Below are 25,545 nucleotides of genomic sequence, written 5' to 3'. Positions count from 1 at the left end.
AATTATTTTCACGTCATAAAAGACACAAACATCCTCTTGGAACAACAATGGTGACAAAACAAGGTCTTTTACTGTTAATGTTAACAATTTCAAAGGATGGCAAGACATGGTGTTTTATTTATGTGGAGCATGCAAGGTGAAGATAACGAACAGTGATGAATCTCATAACTCCCACAAGCAATACAAAATAGATAGTTGGGCAAACACGGACCCCCGGACACACCAGAGGTGGGATCAGGTGCCTAGGATGGGTAAGCCGTGAGCCCTATATCCTGATCAGGTAAACGGAGTTATCTGCAGTCAAAATCAGTTTGCTAAGAATGGCTTAACAATCGGTATGAAACACGTCAGACAGCATTTGACCCAATGTGAGGTTGTATTGACGAACTAGATCGTTATAACGACCATAGAATTTGCGAAATGCTGACTTCAATCGAGACTGTTGAAATCCCTGTACCATCAACTTGTTTGTCAGTAGCTTACCTCGATTTAAAAACTGAATATACCCAGAACAAGCTCTTGAATATCGAATCAGTTGAGATATATAAAGGCCATATGCAGGTGATAATGGAATATTGCTACACAAATATGGGAAGTTGACGATGAATAATTTACCTACCTATTTTACATAATTATGAACCTGTGCTACGAGTTCATATCGTTTTTCCGAACCCCTGTTATGAACCTGGGAAAAGTACTATTGTGTGATAAAAATCGATCGCATCCTTTATGTTAATATTCTTAGTATCTATACGTTGGTACCTTTGGAGATTTTTCATATGGACAAACCTACTCCCCTAGAAATATATTCTGGATCCACGCACGTATATGTACATGTACCTTCTCTTATCCCAGACAATGAAATATTGAAAACGAAAGTGACAAAAGCGCTTGCGCAGCGTCATATCGCAAGTTACCGATATTTCGTAACTTAAGTTTATGATGAAAACTTAAGAACACATTCGTAAAACAGAGGTGTCGTATCTTAAGTTAAAACTTAAGTAAGATTTTTCTGCATAACATACGAAGTTTAGTAAATCTCAGTCTATAGGTGGAAGCAGATGCCTAAAAGGAGTAGGCATCCCCATTCGTCCGGTCACTTCCTTCGTGAGCTCTATATATTGAGCAGGTAAATGGAACAATTCGAAGTCAAAATCGCTGTGTAAAGAACGTCCCAACAATCGGCATGAAACACGCTAGACAACATCTGACACGATGAGGGGTTGTATGAGAAGGTGAAGATAACGAACAGTGATCAATCTCATAACTCCTACAAGCAATACAAAATAGATAGTTGGGCAAACATGGACCCATGGACACACCAGATGTGGGATCAGGTGCCTAGTAGTAAACATCCCCTGTCGACCGGTCACACCCGCCGTGAGCCCTATATCTTGATCAGGTAAACGGAGTTATCCGCAGTCAATTAAATCGTTATATTTATCATAGAATTTGCGAAAATAATACAACTTATCATATGCAGAAAACGCCCTTGCTTATCAAATAACATATAAATGAAAACAATTATTTTTTATTGATAAAACATCGTTGATATATCTAAATATCGAGTTGAAGGTCCCACTTTTTCTTCTCATGTAGAAATTTATGAACAGGGGATGTTTACTCCTCCTAGGCGCCTGATTCTACCTCTACTATGCCCAGTGGCCCTTGTTTGCGCTTCACTTGAATTTGTTTTTGTTTCAAAGGTCACTGTTATCTTCATTTCTTTAATTATTAACATCGTTGTGTCATTCATGGTGACATTATTTCCAATATCATGAAAATACAACAACGATTATAGAGAGATATACTCCTCCTAGGCACCTGATCCCAACTATGGTGTGTCCAGGGGTCCGTGTTTGCCCAACTACCTATTTTGTATTGCTTGTAGGAGTTATGAGATTGATTACTGTTCGTTATCTTCACCTTGCATAATGGTCAATATAATATTTATCAATGTTTATTTCAATGTTTCACAGAGTTTGCGAAATGCTGACTTTAAATAAGACTGTTCAAACCCCGCTAATATCAAGTTATTTGGCATGGGCCTACATTCATTAAAAAATTAATCATACACAAACCACACTTTCACGTATCGGGTCCGTTACTTGCAGATACATAAACACCATATGTTGGTAATAAATGTAGTATCTAACATGATTTATTTTATTGCAGGTGCTTTGTAATCCGAGGCGTGAATTCACAATGTTCCTGTTGCTGATATCGTTACTCCTAATTCTTAATCACAAAGAAGTTACGGGGGTACTGTGCTAGTTATATCATATATCGTGAAAGAATTATCTTATCAACTTCATCATTTTCAACAAAGCTTAAGATAATAAAAACACTCCCTGTAAATTGAAAGAAGAGGCGGGGTAATTTGATAATAAGTTGATATACCGTGAAACATTATCTTATCATTGATTTCATCATTTTGCATAATGCTTGTGATCATAAAAACACAACTTTATGTTTGTTGAGCAGTTCTTGTGTCCAGAAGTACAAGACAGCATAGAAATTATTGCACGCTGCCCACGGGATGAAGCGGAGTGGTTTACAGCTGGGAAAAGGAAAAATTGCAGCAAAGCAACTAAATACTGCAAAGATGAACGGGTGTATCATTGCGTTCCTAATCATTATCTGAACGAAACTGTAGAAGTTTGTGCCCCATGGAAGTTGATAGTTTTCGGTGTGTGTATTTCTATAGATATTTGCACTGCCATGTCAAATATAAGCATACAAATCGTGCTATTCTATCTACATGTAGTTAAAATAATTCCTTGTTATAATAATTATTCAATGTTGTAAGAGAATGTAAACCAATTATTATCAGCGTGATTTAAAACTAGTCTGCGAAGATTAATTCCAGCGATAAAGTACTCCATCTACTCCCAAATTATCTTTATAATCTATGACAATATTAGAGCCACCGAAGTTCATCTACAGAAGCTACAGATTCTTGAAATATCATTAAATCGGAAAGCAATATTTGTTTCAAATGTAGGTTTTCCGAAGGCATAAAAAGTGTAATCGATATTAGGTGATACCATGTTAAGACTTTAAACCGAATGATACAATAAAATAATCGACATCGGTATTAATAAGTATTCTTCATTAAATCGTAGCAGAGGGCCATACTGATATACCCATTAACGCTTTGTCGCTTTTTAAAGCAAAACCCCTTCCCTAGAAAGGCTTGTGGTGTTTCATTTTCAACTGTGAGTATTATTATAATATTATAATATGCTGACAATAACAAACAGGGCTCAATCTAGTAAATGCTTTAATGAAATAGATTTTCTAACCGGTTGAATTTGCAAATAATATTATTGCAATTAATAGAATTTGCGAAATGTTTACTTTAAACGAGGTTGAACAATCCCATGTAAAAGCAACCTATTTCTCAGTATCTTGCCTTGGTTTTAAATCCATTGATCATACGCAAAAATGCTCTCGCATATGGAATCAGCTATTATTTTAAGTATTGTATATCACCAACAAATTGTCCAACACAACCTACCATTGATCACCGTTTGTTATATTCATCTTTTGATGAAAGGTGTTCGTGTTCATTTTTTAAGAATATAAATTGCTATACTATTCTTTCAACCGGTCTTACTAGCTCAGTGGTAGAGCGTTTGCTTTGTAACCGGGATGTCGTGAGTTCAAGCTCCTCTCGTGGCAGGGTTGCGTCCATCGTCAGAAACTCACGGTCGGTCGCTCTACGATTACCTACCATTGGTCACAAGCTAGTATTTTCGCTAAAAGCTTTACCATTCCTTATTGCGATATTCAACCAATGAAAACGTCCCTTATTTCAAGTCCTCGGTAGCATAGAAAAACATGCTTTCCAAGCCAATATTTTGACTACGTTTAGGTTAGACAAGTTACAAAACTTTCAGCGAGATGTTTTATCTGCATTATTGAAGCGGAGGTATATTTTGTGTCTATATAGACAGGAGAGGAAAAAGTCTGTGTTACCAAGCGTTTACTATCGTATTGCACACGAGTCTATGTATAGGATTACATGTTCAGCACGAGTTCGTATAGTTCCATCATACGGGAGCAATGTGGATTTTTGTTAACAGACTTGATATTTCATCGGTTTATATAGGTATGTTAAACTTATTTGCGTATTTTAAAGTACTGCGTAATTGTTCCAGTTGTGTTGTCAGCACAATTTGAGTCAGTATTGGAAACTTTGATCTAAAATACCTCTCTCTCGTGAAAGGTGAAGATAACGAACAGTGATCAATCTCATAATTCCTAAACAATTGTAAACACAATTGATGTCTCACTTAAACTAATTACAAAATGACATGTGAACGGGATTGTAAGACTATATCTTAATCAAAATTTGCATCTAATTTTTAAATTGTATCATACACGACTGATTTTATTCACGTGCCATGAAGCAATGATGATACTAAACATACCAGAGGCGGATCCAGGATTTCCAATGAGGGGCACATGTGAAAGTGAAGTATTAGTTAAAATAATCAACCATTTTGAATGCCAAATCTGAAGTTTTCATCTATATATCTTTGATAGTGGCACAACAAAACACACACACTTTCATGGGAGCCGCAATTACAGCTGGTACTTTAAGTACCGGGAATATTTACGGCGATTCCCATTGGAGTTATACGAAAATATCGGCCTTGTGACCCACGGTAGGTAATCGTAGAGCGACCGACCATGGGTTTCCGACGATGGGTTGGGTTATTCCTAAGACGTTAAATAGGTATTTATTGGTTCTTCGTCAAACGCTAGTCAATTAGAAGTGAGAATCACAGGTATTTCGGATGTGACCTTAAAATGGAGGTCCCGTATCGCGGCTGGTGTTGATACGATAAAAAAAAAACTATCAGTGCTACGGCCCCGAGCGCTAAGCAATCTGCCTAAATTTGTATTGCATCACACACAGCTCGTGACGCATCAATATCAGTGCCAAAATCTCGACAAGACACAATCAATCAATCAGTTATTCCCACATGGTTAACCATGGAGAAAAACATATTGATGAAATGTGAAGATATCAAACAGTGATTCATCGCATAACTCTTATAAGCAATACGAAATAGAGATGTGAGCAAACACGGATCCCTGGACACACCAGAGGTGGAATGGGGTGCCTAGGAGGAGTAAACATCCCCTGTCGATGCATATTCCCTCTAGGTACCTGATCCCATTTTTGATATGTTTGGGGTTCTGTGTTTGCCCAACTCTCTATTTTGTATTCCTTTTGGTAGTTTGATCACTCTTCATTATTGTCATCTATCTTTCAATAAGAATATTTATTTCAGGATACTGTGTGGAGTACAACTTTCTTGGAAGAAGAGTTCAAGAAAACTACAACACAAACTGCACACAATTTGCTGTTCCCTGTCCATTATACTACGCTTCAAACGAAGTTTACAAGTGTAAGAATATATTTTACCCTCATTTTGTAAAATTGATTGGAAAACACATAAAGATATCTTCAACAGTACAGTGGAATATTTAAAGTGGAAGTATGGGTTGTGTATAATTTCATCTTGAAATCACTTGTCCAGTCTTATCGGAAATTGTATTTTCAGGAAAAAATGTGTAAATATTTAGTGGTATTTTTGTGTGATAACTAATCTTGCAAATATGGTATAAAGAGCCGTATTTTTGTATTCTTATTATTAAAAATTACTTGAGTATTTGCACCTTTTCGAATAGATAATGTCATTAATTCGAATAAAAACGATCACGCATCCATTTATCATTCATTACTTTGTTTTTATCACTAATTAATATCTGTTATCATTGATTCGAATATTCGATGCTAACGATTCATTTTAAATATGCAATATTTCTTTTTATTACATACTTGATAATAAATACAGGGTTTTGTTGCATATGCAATACAACTCACTTTACAATAGCCGTATCAGCACCCGGAGCTGATATCCGTATCAGCAATACAGATCCGTATCAAACCCCCTCGAGGATCCCCGCTATCCAGAACTCCTCTGTTTTTCCCGCTTCAATATTTTGCAGACGAACAAAAACAGCATGAACATATTGCATGTCTATGACACAATTAATTTTGATATATTTATGAATTAGCAGTTTTCTGGAACTATTGACATTTGAAATTAGTAATTTCAACAAATTTTAATAAATTTTCATTATTCGGTTTAATGAAAATGTGAGATATTTTTTATGTTGATATGTACTTCTGTTTTTGCATGTCTGACATCTTTAAAAAGGTGGCAACATACACATTTTCTTTGGTTATTTATTAAATTAAACTATATTGAGTGGAAATTAATACAGTTTTTCCGCTTTCACCATTAATATTGACAAGTCGCATGAGGATCGATCCACCTTAAATACCGCTGATGTTTGTTAAAATCCTGACTCTATTACGATGGATTTAGAAACCTTGAAATTGTGCCAGCGCTTACTGACACAGGGACTGACTTCGATTCAGATTAATAAGTAGCAGTAGTCTGTTTACTGTTGTTTCTGTTTTTGTGTTAAATTATATTTGTGATCAGCATATGGACAAAAAACAAACTGGTGTGATAATGCTATATCTATATAGCTGTGATATAATGTTGATTAAATCCCATTTGTTCAAGTAAACATATTTTGTATGTTATTATTAAGTATGTAATAAACATAATAACACATACCCATTTCCATACCACACCCTGTATCAGCCCTCGAGCAATTACTGCCCACGGCCCTCTGGCGGGTCTTGGTTTCTCGGGTTGATACAGGGTGTGATAAGGAAATGGGTATGTGCTATTCTCTATATATTTTCATCTATGAATAGATAAACCACAAATAAATGCATGTGGTTTTGTTTTGAAAACTACTCAATTCTTATACATGAAAAGTAAATGAAACATGAAATAAACAACTAAGGAATTCATTCTATGTTTGCCCAGCTCTCTATTTTGTATTACTTAAAGGAGTTATGATATTGATCACTGTTCGTTATATTCGCCTTTCATCATAGGAACCGTGGTGTTTGTTAAAAACCGAAAGAAATGAACTACGGCGAGTAGTAGAATTACATTTATATTGGTAGGACAAACGGAGTGTCGACTTAGAATTAATAGAATGCAAGACTGAAATTCTCATGACTAGAACCATAGGACAATAGTTCTAATTTAGTTCACATTTGAAATTGTAATTTTCAGAATGAAACACAGGGCGCTTGAAGTTTACCATATTGTAAATCCCTCGATCTGATTGGCATTCACTTCATTTGTGTTCCAAGTTTTTTATTCTTTATTCATATTTTGTAGATCAAGGATGCTATGAACTAATAAAGTCAACAAATTCCGAACATGTTTCCTTAAGTCAGATAGAACAGCATTCAACGGTAAACAACTTGAATGAAGATAAAGAAATGATAGATCTGGAAGAGCGGGTTGACTCTAGGTATTTCTATCATTAAATTCAAGTTCAGTCGTGTATTCCAACTTATTTCAAGTTCAAGTCTACACCCTGTATTTCCTACAGCTATACTTCTACTATTGCATCCAAAGTTTTTAATTATAAACCAACTTTGCAGTGCATAGATATAGACCATCTTATACGTAATCCACCAACATGTTCTTGTTCTTCATCTTCTTTCAACTACAGTCCAGCTGGACATGTCATTACTGGTGATGTTGATATAGTTGAAAATGAGGACCTCAAATCACTTATTCTTAAAGGTCCTAAATACAGAGAACCTCGGTCTTTTAATTGGCGACAGAACTTCATCTCTATTATGAGTTCTGTCGAAGATTATGCCAGACGATGGGCTAAATATGAAAAAGAAGAACTTGATACATTGTCAGAATGGGTTAAAAGCATAAGAGGGATATTAAAATCCTGCATTAGACACATGAAAACCAAAGTACGCACCATCTATCCTTCTGTGTTTAGTAAACCAGAAGTGATAAAAGAATTAGATAGGTTACATGAGGAATATGTTTTGGTTCCAGCTGACAAAGCTAGTAACAACATTGTCTTTGTTTGTAAGGTTCATTATTACAACTGTATTTTAAACGAACTTGGCATTAATTCCACTTTTGTTAATCATACTTATACTCCAACTGCCCTTTCAAAAGACGAAATTCTTCAAAACCATGCTTCAGTTTTAGATACATTTAATATTCCAGTCAATGGGTCGAATGAATATGAGTTATCGTACCTATACTGGATTCCTAAACTACATGAAAACCCTTACAAACAAAGATACATTGCTGGATCCAGTAAGTGCTCTACCAAGCCCCTATCTTTGCTCCTCACGAAAATGTTAACAGCTGTGAAGAAGAAACTTCAAACTTACTGTGCGACTATATATGCCAGAAGTGGTGTTAATCAAATGTGGATTCTAAAAAATTCTAAAGAACTTTTAGTAAACTGGAAATCACAGAATTTTTCCCAAACCAATAGCATTAAAACCTATGACTTTTCAACACTATACACGACCATTTCTCACGATAAATTAAAGACTAGACTTTTTGACATCATAGACAGTTGCTTCTTCAACAAAAACGGAAAACGGAAATATTCACATCTAGTGATCAATCATTCAAAAACTTACTTTGGTAAATTCCACGCACAAGTACTCTGAAGTTGAAATAAAAAATATGCTAGAGTTCCTCATTGACAATATATTCGTGGTCTTTGGTGATCAGGTCTTCCAACAGTCTGTTGGAATTCCCATGGGCACGAATTGTGCTCCTTTGTTAGCTGACCTGTTTTTATATTCATATGAAGCAGAATTTATTCAAAAACTTCTACGTGAGAAGAAAAAATATCTCGCTGTGACCTTCAATTCGACTTTTAGATATATCGATGACGTTTTGTCTATTAACAATGATAGCTTTCATTCATATGTCGATTTGATATATCCCTGTGAGCTCGAAATAAAGGACACCACAGAGTCGTCCACATCTGGTTCATACTTAGATATTTTATTGAAAGTAGACATCAACGGCAAACTGACAACTCAACTGTATGACAAACGGGATGATTTCAGCTTCTCTATCGTCAACTTCCCACATTTATGTAACAATATTCCATTATCACCTTCATATGGTGTTTATATATCTCAACTGATTCGATATGCAAGAGCTTGTTCTGGGTATAGTCAGTTTTTTAATCGAGGTAAGCTACTGGCAAACAAGTTGATGGTACAGGGATTTCAACAGTCTCGATTAAAGTCAGCATTTCGCAAATTCTATGGTCGTTATAACGATCTAGTTCGTCAATACAACCTCGCATTGGTTCAGATGCTGTCTGTCGTGTTTCATACCGATTCTTAAGCCGTTCTTGGCACACTGATTTGATTGCGGATAACTCCGTTTACCTGATCAGGATATGGGGCTCACGGCGGGTGTGACCGGTCGACAGGGGATGCTTACTCCTCCTAGGCACCTGATTCCACCTCTGGTGCGTCCAGTGGTCCGTGTTTGCCCAACTATCTATTTTGTATTGCTTGTAGGAGTTATGTAGCAATTTCCATTATCACCTGCATATGTTGTTTACCTCTCTCAACTGATTTGATACGCAATCGCTTGTTCTACTTATGGTCAGTTTTTAATTTGAGGCAGGCTACTGACAAACATGTTGATGGTACAATGGTTCTAACAGTTTCGTTTGAAATCAGCAATTCGCAAATTATGTTGTCGTTATAACGATCTAGTTTGGCAATATAACCTACCATTGGGTCAAGTACTGTCTGATGTGTTTTATAGCAATTGTTAGGCCGTTCTTGACTCACTGTGTTTGACTACGGATAACTCCGGTTACCTGATCAAGATTTAGGGCTCTCGACGGGTTTGACCGGTCGAAAGGGTATGCTTACTCCTCGTAGGCACCTCCTGATCCCACCTGGCATATTTAGTGGTCCGTATTTCCCCAACTCTCTTTTGTGGTGCTTCTAGGAGTTATGAAATTGATAACTGTTTGTTATATTTTTTCATTCAAATGTAAATCTCTCAAGTTGTGAACTCGAGTTTATTTTTCCCGGGTTAATTTTATTCATTTTTTTTTTTTTTTTGGAAAATATATACCCTGCGTTAACGACTTGGACTATAATTTTTGATAAAATTGTACAGTGTGCATAGATAAAAAACCAAAAATAACTTTTTGAAATCTTCCCCAGAATATGTTATGATAGATACCCCCACATACTATGTGTGTTTCGTATCAGTTGAATTATAGTCCTATGGAGATAGGGTGGTGTAGTGATATACGTTGGAATTTAGATGATAAAAGATCTGATTAAAAATATTTTTAAATTCGATAAAAAAACAGATGGGCCAATACGGCAGGAGAGATTTGCGGGATGGGACTCTTGTTTCGTTTTTATAAACATTTATGAATTATGAAAACGCATTTAATATCATAATTTTTCATGTATTTAGGCATAATGTTCCAAAGTCAAAGAAGACTGACGAGGATAACCCCCATATATTAATGTTTTACATTGGAGCCATTTTTTTGACTGGGATTGTGATTCCAATAAACATACATATGTTTATTATATATAGGAAGAGGAACTTACCTAGGTATACAAATATTTTTTACGCCCAACAAAAAATTGGTAAGCAGTGCAGTGATTGATATATGTATATATATATATATAAAGAATTCGATATTTGATACAGTAAATACATCCAATAATAAAAGTCAAGAAACACAAAACTCGAATAACATTTCACTGTTAGCGCTTAATAATATTGCTAAGTAACGTCAACATATCACGACTTAAGTAATTGTCCTTTGTGACGTCATAATAAATTACACTGGTAGCGGTACAATACACACACTATTAGACAAAACTTGGAAATCAATTACAGATTTCAATTCAATGTAGTTTCAATTTTACACAGTTATTTTCTATTAAGTTTGGGATTAAACAATTTTATAAAGTATTCCTTCTGTGTAACTCTGGGAATTTCGCAGTCATTATACATTTTATAAAATGGAGATATGTTAAAATCTGCCCTACCTGTAATGAAAACTATATCGGACAAACCAACAAACTGAACGCCCGTGTGCGCGTCCACAAGCAGCAAATTCGTGATCCAAGTATCAGAAATTCGCCATGTTCCGAACATTTTGTCAATTGTGGTCATGGAGATTTCAACATATTTCCATTTTATATATATATATATATATATATATATATATATATATATATGTTTGTGGGGGGGGGGGGGGTACGTTTCCCAATAATTTGTGTTCAGGTAGTGTAGATTTGCGTCCAGACGAGTCTTCATTGTAAATGTATTACATATACATGTATCATGTATGTTGATAAAATATGAAACTTCTGCTGTTAGTATTTTAATTGTTCATTTGTATAAGCAGAAGTATTCTTGATTCCTCTCAATAGTAAGAAAAGCATTGTATGTTGTAAATTTCGAAAGTTGTTCTTTAATGACTGTCTCCTTATCAGGTCGTTTATTGGCGCTGCATAGTGGAGGAGGTGTAATAGTATTCTGCATGATTCCACTGGAGTTCATAGTTTGATCCTCTGCTGAAGTAAAAACTACCTCCATTAACTGGTCCACGTAACCTGCAGATTATTAATCATATTATTGTATAAAGAGTCTCTTCCCTAAACACTTTTTTAAACATTGTGACAGTGTAACTGGTTGTTACGCAAATACTATATACCCCTATTTACTCTGGAGTTACACACTGGTATCGTTAGTTAACAGACCAGTAGCACGGTTGCAATATTTCAAGAAAGTGTTTACAGTTTATATAAATTAACAACATATACAACATATATTTAAAAAAGTGTTTAGGGTTATATATATATATATATATATATATATATATATATATATATATATATATATAAGCACTAAAGTTCCAACAACACCCGATACCTCAAAGTGTCGGATCCACAACATGGATACAAGGTCAAATACAAAAATTATACAAAGCACTAAAATGACCAACGACACGAACAACGAGATTGTCAAATTTTCGGGACGACCCGTCCCTTCTTCAGGACAAACGAAAACAATTATATAGAAAATGATTTTGGATCAACTCTTTGGACGAATAAGGCATGTCCTAATTCGCTTCACTTTTAACATTGATTGGCAAGACTAAAGACCAAAAACATGTAGTCTGCGTTGTAAATACGTTTGTAGATTAGTGTAGTTGTAGTGCTAGATGTATTTATACGTAGTTTTTGTTATTATGCTCTGTTGATATTGACCACATTATGTAATTGTTTTCGTTTGTCCTGAAGAAGGGACAGGTCGTCCGGAAAATTTGACAATCTCGTTGTTCGTGTCGTTGGTCATTTTAGTGCTTTGTATATATATATATATATATATATATATATATATATATATATATATATATATATATAACAATTTCCTTCAATATGCATTTACGGTAGGTGTAGTCGACTTTCTCTTCTCGAACAGAATATTCGCTGTTTTATAACTTCGGATAAATGACGTCATATCGTTTTCTGCCATATTTTGTGGATACCTGCTCTCTCAATGCATGTTCGTGCCAATATGATTCTAAAATAGGAGAAAGTGTGTAGTTTAGTGCCTAGAAATCGGTCTGTTGGAATTCCCATGGACAAGAATTGTACTCCTTTGTTAGCTGACCTGTTTCTATATTCATATGAAGCAGAGTTTGTTCAAAAACTTTAACGTGAGAGGAAAAAATATCTCGCTGTCGCTTTCAATTCGACTTCTCGTTATATCGATGACGTTTTGTCTATTAACAATAACTTTCATTCATGTGTCGATTTGATATACCCCTGTGAGCTCGAAATAAAGGACACCACAGAGTCGTCCACATCTGCTTCATACTTGGATAGTTTATTGATAGTAGACATTAGCGGCAGACTGACAACTCGACGGTATGACAAACGGATGATTTCAGCTTCTCCATCGTCAACTTCCCACATTTATGCAGCAATTTTCCATTATCACCTGCATATGTGTGTTTATATGTCTCAAATGATTCAATATGCAAGAGCTTGTTCTGCATATGGTGAGTTTTTAGATCTTAGGTAGGTTACTGACAAACAAGTTGATGGTACAGGAGTTTCAACAGTCTCGATTAAAGTAAGCATTTCGCAAATTATATGGTCGTTATGACGATCTAGTTAGTAAGTACAACCTGTCGTTGAGTCGAGTGCTGTCTAACATGCTTCGTGCCAATTGTTTGGCCGTTCTTGGCACACTGATTTTAACCGCGGATAACTTCGTTTACCTGATCAGGATATAGGGCTCACGGTGGGTGTGACCGGTCGACAGGGGATGCTTACTCCTCCTAGGCACCTGATCCCACCTTTGGTGTGTCTAGGGGTCCGTGTTTGCCCAACTATCTATTTATAAAAAAAAGAAGTAATACTTCATTACTTCAAATTATATAAAATAGGATTCCTTAATTAGGTTCAAGATAAACATTCTGACGAGTCAAACTGCAGCACATTTATACCATTTTCCCATAGGTTTCTGACCCAAGTGAGGTTCCGCATTAGCATTTGAGTGTTCCGTAGGCTGAGCATATATCTACTTTAATATTTATATTTCTTTTCTTATTTGTGAGATGTGATGCATAATAAACAACTATTGAAATGGTGCTGAACTGAGAGTTGTTTTTTTTTTCAAAATATGTAACTAGGGTTTATGTTTTGAGTAACATGACCTTTTCAAAATGACCTTGAGCAACCTTTGTCTGAAAGTCATTTGTCTATTCATTGGGTCAAATGCTGTCTGACGTGCTTCATATCGATTGTTTAGCCGGTTAAGCCGTTCTTGGCACACTGATTTTGACTGCGGATACCTCCGTTTACCTGATCAGGATATAGGGCTCACGGCGGGTGTGACCGGTAAACAGGGGATGCTTACTCCTCCTAGGCACCTGATCCCACCTCTGGTGTGTCCAGGGGTCCGTGTTTGTCCAACTATTTGTATTGCTCATAGGAGTTATGAGATTGATAACTGTTCGTTATCTTCACCTTGCATTTGTGTGATATCAATACCTGCTCAAAAACTGTTGACATAAGGATACAAGTATGTATGTTCTGAGTGATCTTGATCTTTTCAAAATGACCTTGAAAAACTTTGGTCCAAAAGTCCTTGTCTCAAGGAACATTTGTTAACAACCATATCAATTTCTGATGAAAAATGTAGGAAATATGAAGTCGGACAGATGGATGGAAGGATGGACATGACAGCGACTATATTATACACCTCCCATTTATTTGTAGAAAATTGATTAGATATTGTGTAACGTCCCGCTCGAGAATATTTCACTCATATGAAGAAGTCACCATTGCCGGTGAAGGGCTGCAAAATTTAGGTCATTGAGCAGGGAGGGATCTTTATCTTGCCACACCTGCTGTGACACGTGACCTCGGTTTTTGCGGTCTCATCCAAAGGACCATCCCATTTAGTCGCCTCTTACGACAAGCAAGCAGGTACTGAGGACCTATTCTGACCCGGATCTCCACGGGAGCATAACAATATACATCATTAAAATTGCAGTTTTTCTATGAAGTATGAACTAAATTCAATTTTTCCTTATTAAATGTGATTCACTTTTGAAACATTGGTAAAACTCACCTGCATCAGTTCAATGTGTATCACAAGCAAATGATCTAGATCCAATAAACCATAGATCCCATACTTGGCAGAATGTCCTAGAGAGTCTGCTCTACCATCACCTCCTAGAGTCAGAACCTTTCCACTGTCAGCCATTCGTCTGAAGTAATTTTCTTGGAAGGTCCTCCACACAGAACAAATCGATGGACGCAAATAATATTCCTGGTGTTGGAAAAAGGTATTGGGTGTGATACTTAGGACATTCATGTGCTCCATGAACCGGATAGTCTTGGAGGGAAGTAATCTTATAAACAAGTACATGTATATGTTAAGGTTTTTCTTTAAAAAACAAATGCTATGTATAATCAAATTTAAATTATTTCACTCATGTATTTAAATATTCAGTGAAAATCTATTGAAAATCTTTCGATAATGGTGTTCACAGCTGAAGCAAATATTCCTTACATGTGAAAAGGAGAGCGGCTGAGGCCAAAATTAAAACTTAGTTTGTTTGCCATCGTGTGACCTACCCATTTTTAACTGGAAAGTTTTTATTGACATAATTTTGGCCATGTATTTTCTTTCTCTCGAGATTTTCCGACTTCCGTTTTTCTTTCAAGTTCCTATCCGTGTTTGGTTCATCTTCACAAGTCAAGGGCTATTGATTTGTTACATCGCACTAACCCTTGACATCAGTTACCATTCAAAACATGGGTTTAGGACAGGGATGTCGCAATAAGCTAAAATTAAATCATCCAATGAGATTCTCGTTTAACCCCTTCTCTACCGTACCGGTCAATCTGACCGGTGGCGCGTAAAAACAGGGCAACGCAAAAGGAGTGCCTCTGAATCTTTGAAACTACGGTCATAATATATATAATCTATATATCATGTTTTTGGACATTTCCTCTATTTTTTGACTATGTAAAAATCAATAAAGAAAGTAAAGCCATTAAATTAATCAAAGTACTGAAAGTACTGAAAAGCGCTAAGCTGACTTCATGAATTCTGTATGTAATGTTAATGAGCAGGAACAACATAAAAAAAAAAGGTTTATGCATTATTCTTTATTTTCGCATAACTAAGTAGTACATTTTCTGTAAGAAAATAACAAATATGGATTGGAAGCAATGTCCTGAAACTTTTCAACACGTAAATATAAATTGTATATGATGTTGTTAAAACAATGGTCACTATGATAATTTTGACCCCACACTAAACTAAAACCCTGTCCTTGGATCATGAAATTTACAATTTTGGTAAAGGACACCTGTTCTTATTAAATATCTATAATCAGAATTTAGTATCAATAGCATTACCACCGCTGCGGTGGTCCAGAGGTAAAGTGTTCGCTATGTATGAGAGAGATCGGGGTTCGAATCCCGGCCGCGACAGACCTAGTTCGTTAAACAGGTAGTGACAGTTCCATCACCAAACTCTCGGCATCAGGTGTGAATGTCACGGGTCCTCGGAGATGGCCTTTAAAACGGATGTCCCGTGTCACAGTAGGTGTGGCACGCTAAAGAACTCTCACTGCTCAATGGCCGTAAGCGCCGAGCATAGGCCTAAATTTGAAGCCCTTCACCGGTCTTGGTGACGTCTCCATATGAATTAAAGATTATTGAGAAGAACTTTAAACAAGATACAATCAATCAATAGCATTTAAGGCTATCAATCAATAGCATTTAAGGCTATGTTATTCAAATATTTGACAAATGAACACTTTATACCCTGTTTAGCTCCCACCCATCTTCCCAAGCCAAGGGTTTCTGATCCGCTCTGCTCCGGTCCTTGGATCATTAAATGCTCTACATGATTATGCATTTTTTTTCTCTTACAGATGTGATGTTATAGAGAAGAACATTTTTGGTAGAAAATGTGAAAACATTTGTAATGGTAATTTTCGGTATAAAGTGTTCAATTGTTATTATGCAACTAACTTACTGTTGTGTTCCAGCTAAATAGTGTATGAAATATTTTTAGAATACAACTGAAATGAAACAAATCAATAGTTTGATACATATATGTAAGTCACTTATAATAGAAAGGAACAAACAAACTGGACAAAAAAGAAAATTACACATACCCACATACACTAACAAATGTCACATGTCAAAACACACCAATAATGCAGGATTATGAAACGCTTTACATCCATTTCATTTCCTTACCAGAAATCATTTAAATACACATATAAACATGCATCTGTATGACTTGTACTACAGTGCATACTTATCTGTAAATAGCAATCAAACCATGAAAGTGGAATTATTTTTTGTAATCAATAATGAAGTTATTTTCGATTCAAAATCAGGTTGGAGAGAATCTGAGTCCAAATAAGTCCGATAAATACATGTATAACTGAAAACAAAATTTAGGAAGTTAATTAGAAAAGATGTTCATCATACATGTGCAATATTACTTTGAAACTGAATACTGCGTTATCAACAGGAGTGGAGATAGCTCATTTTTAACATGAAAGTTAGTGCAAGAGGATATACTAATTCAGATATGATGATGAATTAGATTAACATATAAGCATGGATTTACATTTAGCAATTGTAGTGATTGTTTGTTATACGTAAATCTAAAAAAAAAAAAATAAAAAAAAAAAAAAAACAACAACAAAAAACCAAAGAGTTTGTACACAGGGATATTAAACGCTGTACTCATCAACTTGTGTGTATTACACTTCTTGTGTAAAAGCTCATATTCATATTGCAAAGGAGACTCATCCGTTTGTCTGAATGAGACATAATACACATTGCTATTATTTTAATTTTATAAAACAGTTCTTTATATGAAAATGCTAATAACCTTAGCAAAAAACCATAAAATTCGAAGCTTGTGTAGGAGTTTTAATATGAAAAAAAAAAACACGTAACGATAACTCGCAATAAATATGCAAAATTTACAACATGTAAATGTAGCTAAATGAGAATCCCAAACTAGGCACTGAAAAGTTACAAAAGTAATTTTCAAACGGTAATGTTCAAACCGCTGTTAGAAATAATGAAGAGGCATCTCACCAAAAAAACTAAATGCATCTTTTTTATATGAAAAGATCGTTCAGCGAAAACAAAATGTGGGGACAGGGAACAACGACAATACATCCATGCCCCTCCCCCTTCATCATTTGTACGTTCGGAAATACATGTAGCATATGCATGTCATTGTCAATTGTTTGTTTGAAGTACAAAGAAATTGAAAACACGATTACTTTTCATTGTATGTAGCGTGCTGTGGACCGCAAACCATTTCACATTCATGCTTGACACAATTGCAATGTTTATCTAACACTTGTTCTAAACATATGTATTTCAGTATACAGCCCTCGTAAAATTCCACGCGGTGTTTTGAATACTTGAAACCGGGGTATTGCAGGGATCGCGCTGGGCTTCGCCAATGTCGCCAATTGCGATTTTTTATTTGATCTGGCGACAAAAATCGGCCGCTGGCGATATTTTTGGCGACAAGGTTTTGTATATTGAAATTGGCATATATCAAAATTGACCGCATATCGGAAGCACGTGCTGCTAGATTTAAACGCAGGTAAAGTATCTGTAAACTAGCACAGTCTGCTAACAGGTGCTGATTGACAGATCAGGTAAGTTACAAACAATCGATAATTGGATTAAAGACCACGAGATGGTGACTCGTAATTATCAATTTAATAGTTGTGATAACACAGTCGTTGGCGATTAAGTAATTTACTTGCTCAGATCTGTGAAGGATTTTAATAAAGCGAATGAAAATAAAGGTCTTTTTGTTCGTCATTTGAAGCCGATAGCCAAGCGCAACTGAGTTTGAGAAAGTTGAAAGAGACAGAATATGTATTTGATATTCCGATACTTATCCCAAACAAAATAAAAAGATCACTTGATACCATGTACATACATCGTAACGGTCACATACATTTTGCTAAACATGGGTAAGCGCAAGTTAGACTTTTCAACTCCGACAAAATCAAAAGTGCAGAAGTTAACGGCATTCGGCTTTCGATCAAATTCCAGTGATCCGGAACCAACTACACCAGTGCATTCAAAAATCAGAGAATGTGCAACACCTTCTAAGACACCCGTTCATTCAAAAATCAGTGAATGTGCAACACCTAAGACACCAAGTTCTCGGAAATTCATGGACGCTTGGAAATTTGGCCGTCCGTGGTTACGTTATGACGTGAAGCTTAAACTAATGTTTTGTGACTTGTGCATTAGTGCCCAAGTAGTGAACGTTTTCACAGCTGGATGCGATATTATGAAGAAAGAAAGTGTCACTAAGCACGAATCGAGAAAAGGTAGGAAACTTCTTTTTATATAAATATCTATATGTATAGATTGTATATTTTTATAATATATTTTTTCTAAACTGGTCGTACAAATTTGCTTTAAAGTATCTAACCTCCTATAATTACAAGCTTGAAAAGATTTGCATGCACCCCCCCCCCCTCTTGGTACAGGAAATGCTGCAGACAAGGTGAGGTATTTGGTAAAATTTCAGGATGTCATTAACAGTATGTATAAGTACTTTGCCTATTCTCCCAAGAACATGTCCAGGCTTGAGGGTATCCAAGCAGTCCTTAAGGATTCTAAAACCCGTCTGCAGCAGGTCTTTCATACTAGGTGGCTAACTTTTGAAGGTAGTGTGCAGGCAGTTGTTGACAATTACTCTTCCCTAGTCAGTGTATTTCTTGAGGACAACTCTGCTAAGGCTCTTGCTATGCATAAACCTATCACCACTTATAAGTTCTTGTACACGGCACACTACCTGGCTGATGTTCTTAGGCATTTGGCGATTCTGTGTAAGTCCTATCAGAGGTCTGATATTGACTTCACAGAGGTGAACCCCCTCCTTCTGTCTACTGTTGAGGTTTTGGAAGGTCTCAGATCTGGATCAGGTGGCAATCTTTCTCAGTTTCTTAACCAAGTCCCTGAAACCCCAGAAGTTGATTCAGTTGGTTTGTGCACTTTTGAGTTTAAGGGTCACAATATCAGGGACAGTGCCCAGCAGAGGTCAGAGGCTTCTTCAGCCTGTTCCCAGTTTGTAGGTTTAGTGATTGACAACCTTAGGTCTAGGTTTACAGAGGAGGGAGATGCTACAGTGTAAAGGGCTCTAACTCAGTTGTTTGACCCATCGTTTTACTCACAGTCTGATAGTTCTGTTCTTTCTGAGGCTTCTTCTGTAGTGTCCGACTATCTATCTTCTTGTGGTGTAGATTCAAAGTCTGACGTGGAAGCTGAACTAGTTAATTTTCAGGGTTATGCTAAGATCCAAGTTGCCAAGAACCCCCATGTTTACTTAGGTGTTAGGGACTTGCTTCAGCTTAGCATAAGGTCCAAGTCTACCTACCCTGCCCTTGCTGTAGCTGCTGAGAGACTTCTTGTTGCACCTGTCAGCACCGTTGATTGCGAAAGAGGTTTCTCAAAAATGAACATTATAAAAACCGACCTGAGAAACAAGCTGTGCATTGAAACACTGGAAAACCTTATGCGTTTGAGCCTCTTTACTGAGCCTTTGGACTATGGAACTGCATTTGACAAGTGGGCATCTACCAAGGCTCGGAGGATCTTGATGTAACACTCAGTGATAGACTCTGCCTTAGTTAATACAAACAGTGCGTGATGATATTCTAGTGCTTGATATTATAAACGTTTATGATATTTATTATAATAAATTATGAAAATTGTTCACTGTCTTACTATAATGGGAATAAATACAGTAAAACATAGATAAGAGAAGCAAATACACACATATCAGTAGAGATATAAAACAACTCGCAAGTCAATACATTGACACATCAAAAATGGTCATAAATTATGGTGTTTTTTCTGGCACTTTAGCTGGCTCCACTTTCTACAAATTGGCGACAAAAAATTGCAGCTGGCGATTTTTCTGGCGACAGAATTTTTAAAGCCAGAGCAACCCCTGTATTGTCTTCCATAATATGATATAATATGATATAATGTTGTACATTTTATCTTTCCCTTGACCCAATACTATTATTTTTGAAACTAAATCACGAAATCAAATTTGATTGTGTTGACGATGATTCTGAAGAATATCTTGGTTGTTTAGAAATAATAAAGTAAGCTTAAGTTACATCGTTGCATCCTCTAAATTTCTGCATGGCCGACTTACATATATGATCGGGGAAGGTGTAAGCAGTTACGCAATATCATCCTTCTGAGACACCGATCTCTGTCTTTCGTTGTCAAAGCATAATCGTGCACAAATTCTTTCTCGTTCACAATGGACGCGGATCAGTTAATTTTTTTACTGTGTTGCTCACATTTTTGCTGCGTCGGACAAAAATTTTACTGAGTCGGAACAGCAGCCAAAACACACGTGGAAAACCCTCCTGTTTCGTGTATAGCTTAATGACGTGGCTTCTAATTATAGATTGCACCATGCAAATTGATTTTCCTGGCCTCTAAGCGCCATGCGAAGGTAACAATGCAAAGACACCCTAATTAAAACGGTTTCATATACATATTCTTATTCCATTTTAGATTTTGAATCACTTTAATTATTACAGACGCAGATTCAAATGGGTATTTTAACTGAAGAATGAACTGCATCTGTGTCTCACTTTCCCCAAGAATGAGGACAAAAAATCACCCTTTTTATACATATTTTGTTCACTGTTCAACGAACTGTATTTCCGGGGGGAACATGCAACTGCAGATATGAATGTTATTCCCGTGCTAGATCGGTTGCAAAATTACGACTTCTTTAAACACGACTTGACTACAGCGATGCATAAATTCGCCTATAGGTGGCGATAAACCGGAAACATGATGACGAAAGCAAAACCCAACTGGCGGCAATAAGCGCCTAAGCTACGCTATGCGCTTAAAAAAGGCATTTAAAGTGAAGGATGGCTTCGTCTAAATATGACGCAACGCTTTTTCACAAGGTCATTTTCCCCCTCGATATGATTTTTTTTTATTTTCCTTATGAATTCAATATTTTTTTTTATATTTTTGAAAAGCATATATTCCCTGCTTTCAGAAGATATAAAAATTAATTTTAATGCCTGGCAAAGTTATAAAAAAAAAATAGCAATTTTTTGCACATGTACGTTTTCTTACGATTTTATTTCTCAATGTTTAAACATATGGGCGTTTTACCTATATTTATATATGGAAATAGGGAAAAGTAAACACAGCCTGTAAAAGTAGAGGACATTTCCATTTTGATTGGCCCTTATTCGTGTTATAATTCTCGGTAGTTTTTATATTACGATAAAATGAAATTGGGACATGCTGCGCGGTTTTCTTTAAAATTAGCGACAAAACGTCGTCGCTAAAAGCAATCGACGCGCGTCGCACAATAAAGTGGTGAAAACTATTGTCATCTTTTAGTAAATTCAGTACCTTTTGATACACTATAACAATATACACATATGTATGAAATAATCAGCCAGGTATTTTCTGCTTTTTTTTTAAGCATAAAACGAATATTGGTATATAACAGTTACACAACCTACATGTAACTTCATATTGACAATGTTACATCGGCAGAGTAAATTAGAAAAAAAGATAAATAAAATACTTCAATTTCAGATATAACCGTTATATTTGTTCGGAAGAGTAATAATTTGTCCCCTGCCAAACAAATAAAACTAAAATGGAGTTGGCATATAACCTATAGGCCTATAGTTTTATTTTTCCGTGATCGGGATCGCGGGCCCCGCGGGTTTTTTTGAAAGTGTGCACGGGCAACACACGTGTTTCCGTTTCAACGAAAACAACAACATAGTTTCACTGTCACAGGGAATGCTTGCATTTTACATCTTTAAAACGACCTAATGTCAGAAGAAGACGCCCTGGAATTCTTGTTGCAGGATGACCCAAACGATCATGCATTCAATATAAACATGTACATGTAAGTTGATGTAGCCACATAAGCCGACTAGAAAAAAAAATGCAGATTTGTTATGAAAAATTCACGATTAATCAACGCGATTTGATGCCATAATTTGTCGTTTCAAGAAAGAAAATATTTATATTTTATGATATCTAAACCAAGTGAATAACACCCAATTGTTTATTAAGAGTTGATATCATTTAATCTGTCCTGGTCCGGCATCAATCCGTCTGATTAACATCCCCCTTTTTCCAGAATTATCTCCTTACCTGACGCGCGAGTGTAAGAAGTGGGTGTATTTAGTGTACAATGAAAAGGGGGATGGTGTGGTTTTAATCAGACTGGGCGTTCATGGCCGCTGGTAAGAGGGCTATTTTCCAGGATTTTTCCATGTTTATTAAAAATTATCTTTCTTTGAAAAGAAAACACAATCTGTTAGGAAAACACATCTTACGTTATTGTAATGATAGAATTTATTATCATAATTTGAATTATTTTCTTCATATTGTAACTAGAAATATAAACGAAATGTGTGTTTGGGCCGAAATGGGGTGTTGGGGGGGGGATATGTAACATCAAAGTCTGATTATGACAGGCTAATGAAAAATCATATAGATTTCTCTTTTATCCAAATGTATTTATTTTATATACACTGAGTAGCTTATGACCATAAATTACATGTGATCCATACATGCTGGTACTGGTATGCTATGAGTTATGATCTTGCCTAGATTTTCTCTAATTTCGACTAAATCCACACGCCATCAGAGTACCATGCAAGGGGATTTAGACACTGTGTACCATGAAGAACCAGTTCAATTCTACTTTTATATCTGGGGTCACATACTTTCCCTCAGAGTTGCAGTATTTTCACTGGACCCTGTAAGTTTTAACCTGAATTTCTTCAATACCCCCCCCCCCCCAATGAATATGCTAGGCATAATGCTGACACCTACATCATGCATATCTTTTTTTTTCATTACGCACTCTGCTACACTTGCAATGTATTATAAATTATTCCATTCATTTCTAACAAATGTACGTACGCAATCCCCTACCAAATGTCACTTCAAATACAGGACATCTCTATCTTTAAATAAATTTGAGCTGCACTTAAGTGCGAAACTGTCCCTTGCTACCATGAAACTTATATTTTGCTTTAAAACTTAAACCAACAATTCTTAATTGTAATTTCTTTTCATCTTTAAAAAGGGTATTGACATCCCAATATTTAGTGGGAAGTTCCCAGGTATCGTCCGCTAGTGACAGTCTGCTGGCAAATACAGGCGTGCGATGGAAGGATGCTGATGTGAAGGACACAGGGACACCTGATCCAAGAACTGTGGCATTTCATTCAGAGTGACAACCTGACATTCAGTTGGTATGACTCTTTGAGGTTGAATACAGGGTTAAATCTGTATACATTTGGTTAACAATACATAATAATAAATAAATCCAGATAATACATTCACAAATGGAATCACGGCATCATGGTACACTGAAATGCGTGTTTTACTGGTTTTTTAACTGCATTACTAGGTATCACATACATACAAAAAGAGACAAAAAATGGAAAATCATTATTATGTTTCTAATTATAAGGTATGACAAGTTTTCTAAATGCCGACAAAAAAGGTATGGTGGCCAATACTTATTTTATTTGCAATTTCCTTTCAGATATTGGACCCGATTATTCAGAAAACTGCAGATTTTAGGAAGCTGTTTTTGACAGAAGATTTGGTTTTTTCCATCTTTATTGCCACCAACCATTATGCTGAGATGATCATATCTAGGGGGAAGGATTGTCATTATGCTTCCCAAGGAAGTTCGCATCCTCTCATTGAAGAGGAATTGTACAGGTATTAGTAGTTTTAAAGTACCGATATTGTGACGGTGATTTTCAGTTTAAAACGAATAATAAAATGCATAATAAAAAGATTATCTTTACCAAAATTAATCTTGCTGTGCGTCTAACACATTTATTAGATGTGTACTACAATTACCTCTGATAAAATTTCATAAGTAATTAATGCATACTAGTGATGTTCAGAAGGCTTTGGCATCCTCTACCCAGAGTTCCGTGCGCTCCTCGCACTATACCTCTGTCAACGGCTTTTTACAGAAATCTTGTAAAAGTTTCTTTGATCCAACATTTATGTTTTGGACTAAATATTTAGTCATATTATGATATGTTTGTGGTGCAATCAAATTGATGCTTGCTGTAAATTGTTTAAAGTCGCCGTTTTCTGATCATAAATTTGGAACTACTTCGTAATATGGGTATGAATGTAGGATATACACGTGGTGGAGATTTGAATGTAAACATGGAATCAAAAGAAAAGCTGTAAAAATACGATAAAACTTGTGAAATAAAAGACAAACAGCTAAATGGTAAATATGCACTTATTAAAGTGTCAGTTGGCAATGAAAAAAGCCTGATGTATCACCTGTTGCCTGAACTTTAAAGGGAAAGGAAACCGATAATAATTGTTTATATCATGTGATTATATTGTCACGTGATTCCAAGCGTTGACAGAGATGTATGTGAAGCTTGCGTAACGCGCCCTCTGGTGAGAGAATGAGGGCCTTGGCTATAGAAAACATTTACAGAGCCAATTGAGCATTCAAAAACTCTGACAATACATTAGTATTTATGGCCAAGTATTAAGAAATTCTTTTTTTTCCAGATTTTTGTGCATTATCTTATACATGTTTGCTGTGAAGTTCCAGTCGATAGACAGATATTGGTCAATGCATGCCCCTTTCGGAACAACCCAGTACAGTGTGTCAGGAATGGTGTCTAGAAATAAGTTTTAAGAGGTTGAATATAAGAACATTTTTGTTAAATATTATGCAAGTACCTTTAAATCTAGTGATTGAAAGTAAGTATGTGAACATTCGTATGCGTTGAACTTACAGAGGAAAAACGGGTAGTACTTTTTGATAACATTTGATAAGGTGCTGTAACTGCTGTTGCTTAGCAACCAAATATATTTGAATGCAAAAAAGGAAATTATTTTAGATTAACAATAAAGATCTGTGGTTTAATGTTGCAATATTTATTCTATTTAGTGGAACATAATGGCAAAACGTCATA

The 25,545-nt window shown here is 35.9% G+C and overlaps 1 protein-coding gene across 1 annotated transcript; it reads left to right on the top strand.

The window, feature by feature from the left end:
- Positions 1-2,469: 2,469 nt before the first annotated feature.
- LOC130053483 (uncharacterized) lies at positions 2,470-10,608 on the top strand. The gene is made up of 4 exons (XM_056160796.1): positions 2,470-2,689; positions 5,307-5,423; positions 7,290-7,425; positions 10,410-10,608. Exons 1-4 carry the CDS (start codon positions 2,470-2,472, stop codon positions 10,606-10,608), a joined length of 672 nt encoding a protein of 223 aa, XP_056016771.1.
- The last annotated feature ends 14,937 nt before the right edge of the window (positions 10,609-25,545 follow it).

The sequence above is a fragment of the Ostrea edulis genome, chromosome 3, assembly GCF_947568905.1.
Source record: "Ostrea edulis chromosome 3, xbOstEdul1.1, whole genome shotgun sequence".
Taxonomy (NCBI): domain Eukaryota; kingdom Metazoa; phylum Mollusca; class Bivalvia; order Ostreida; family Ostreidae; genus Ostrea; species Ostrea edulis.
This window is presented reverse-complemented; position numbering and strand designations above follow the sequence as displayed.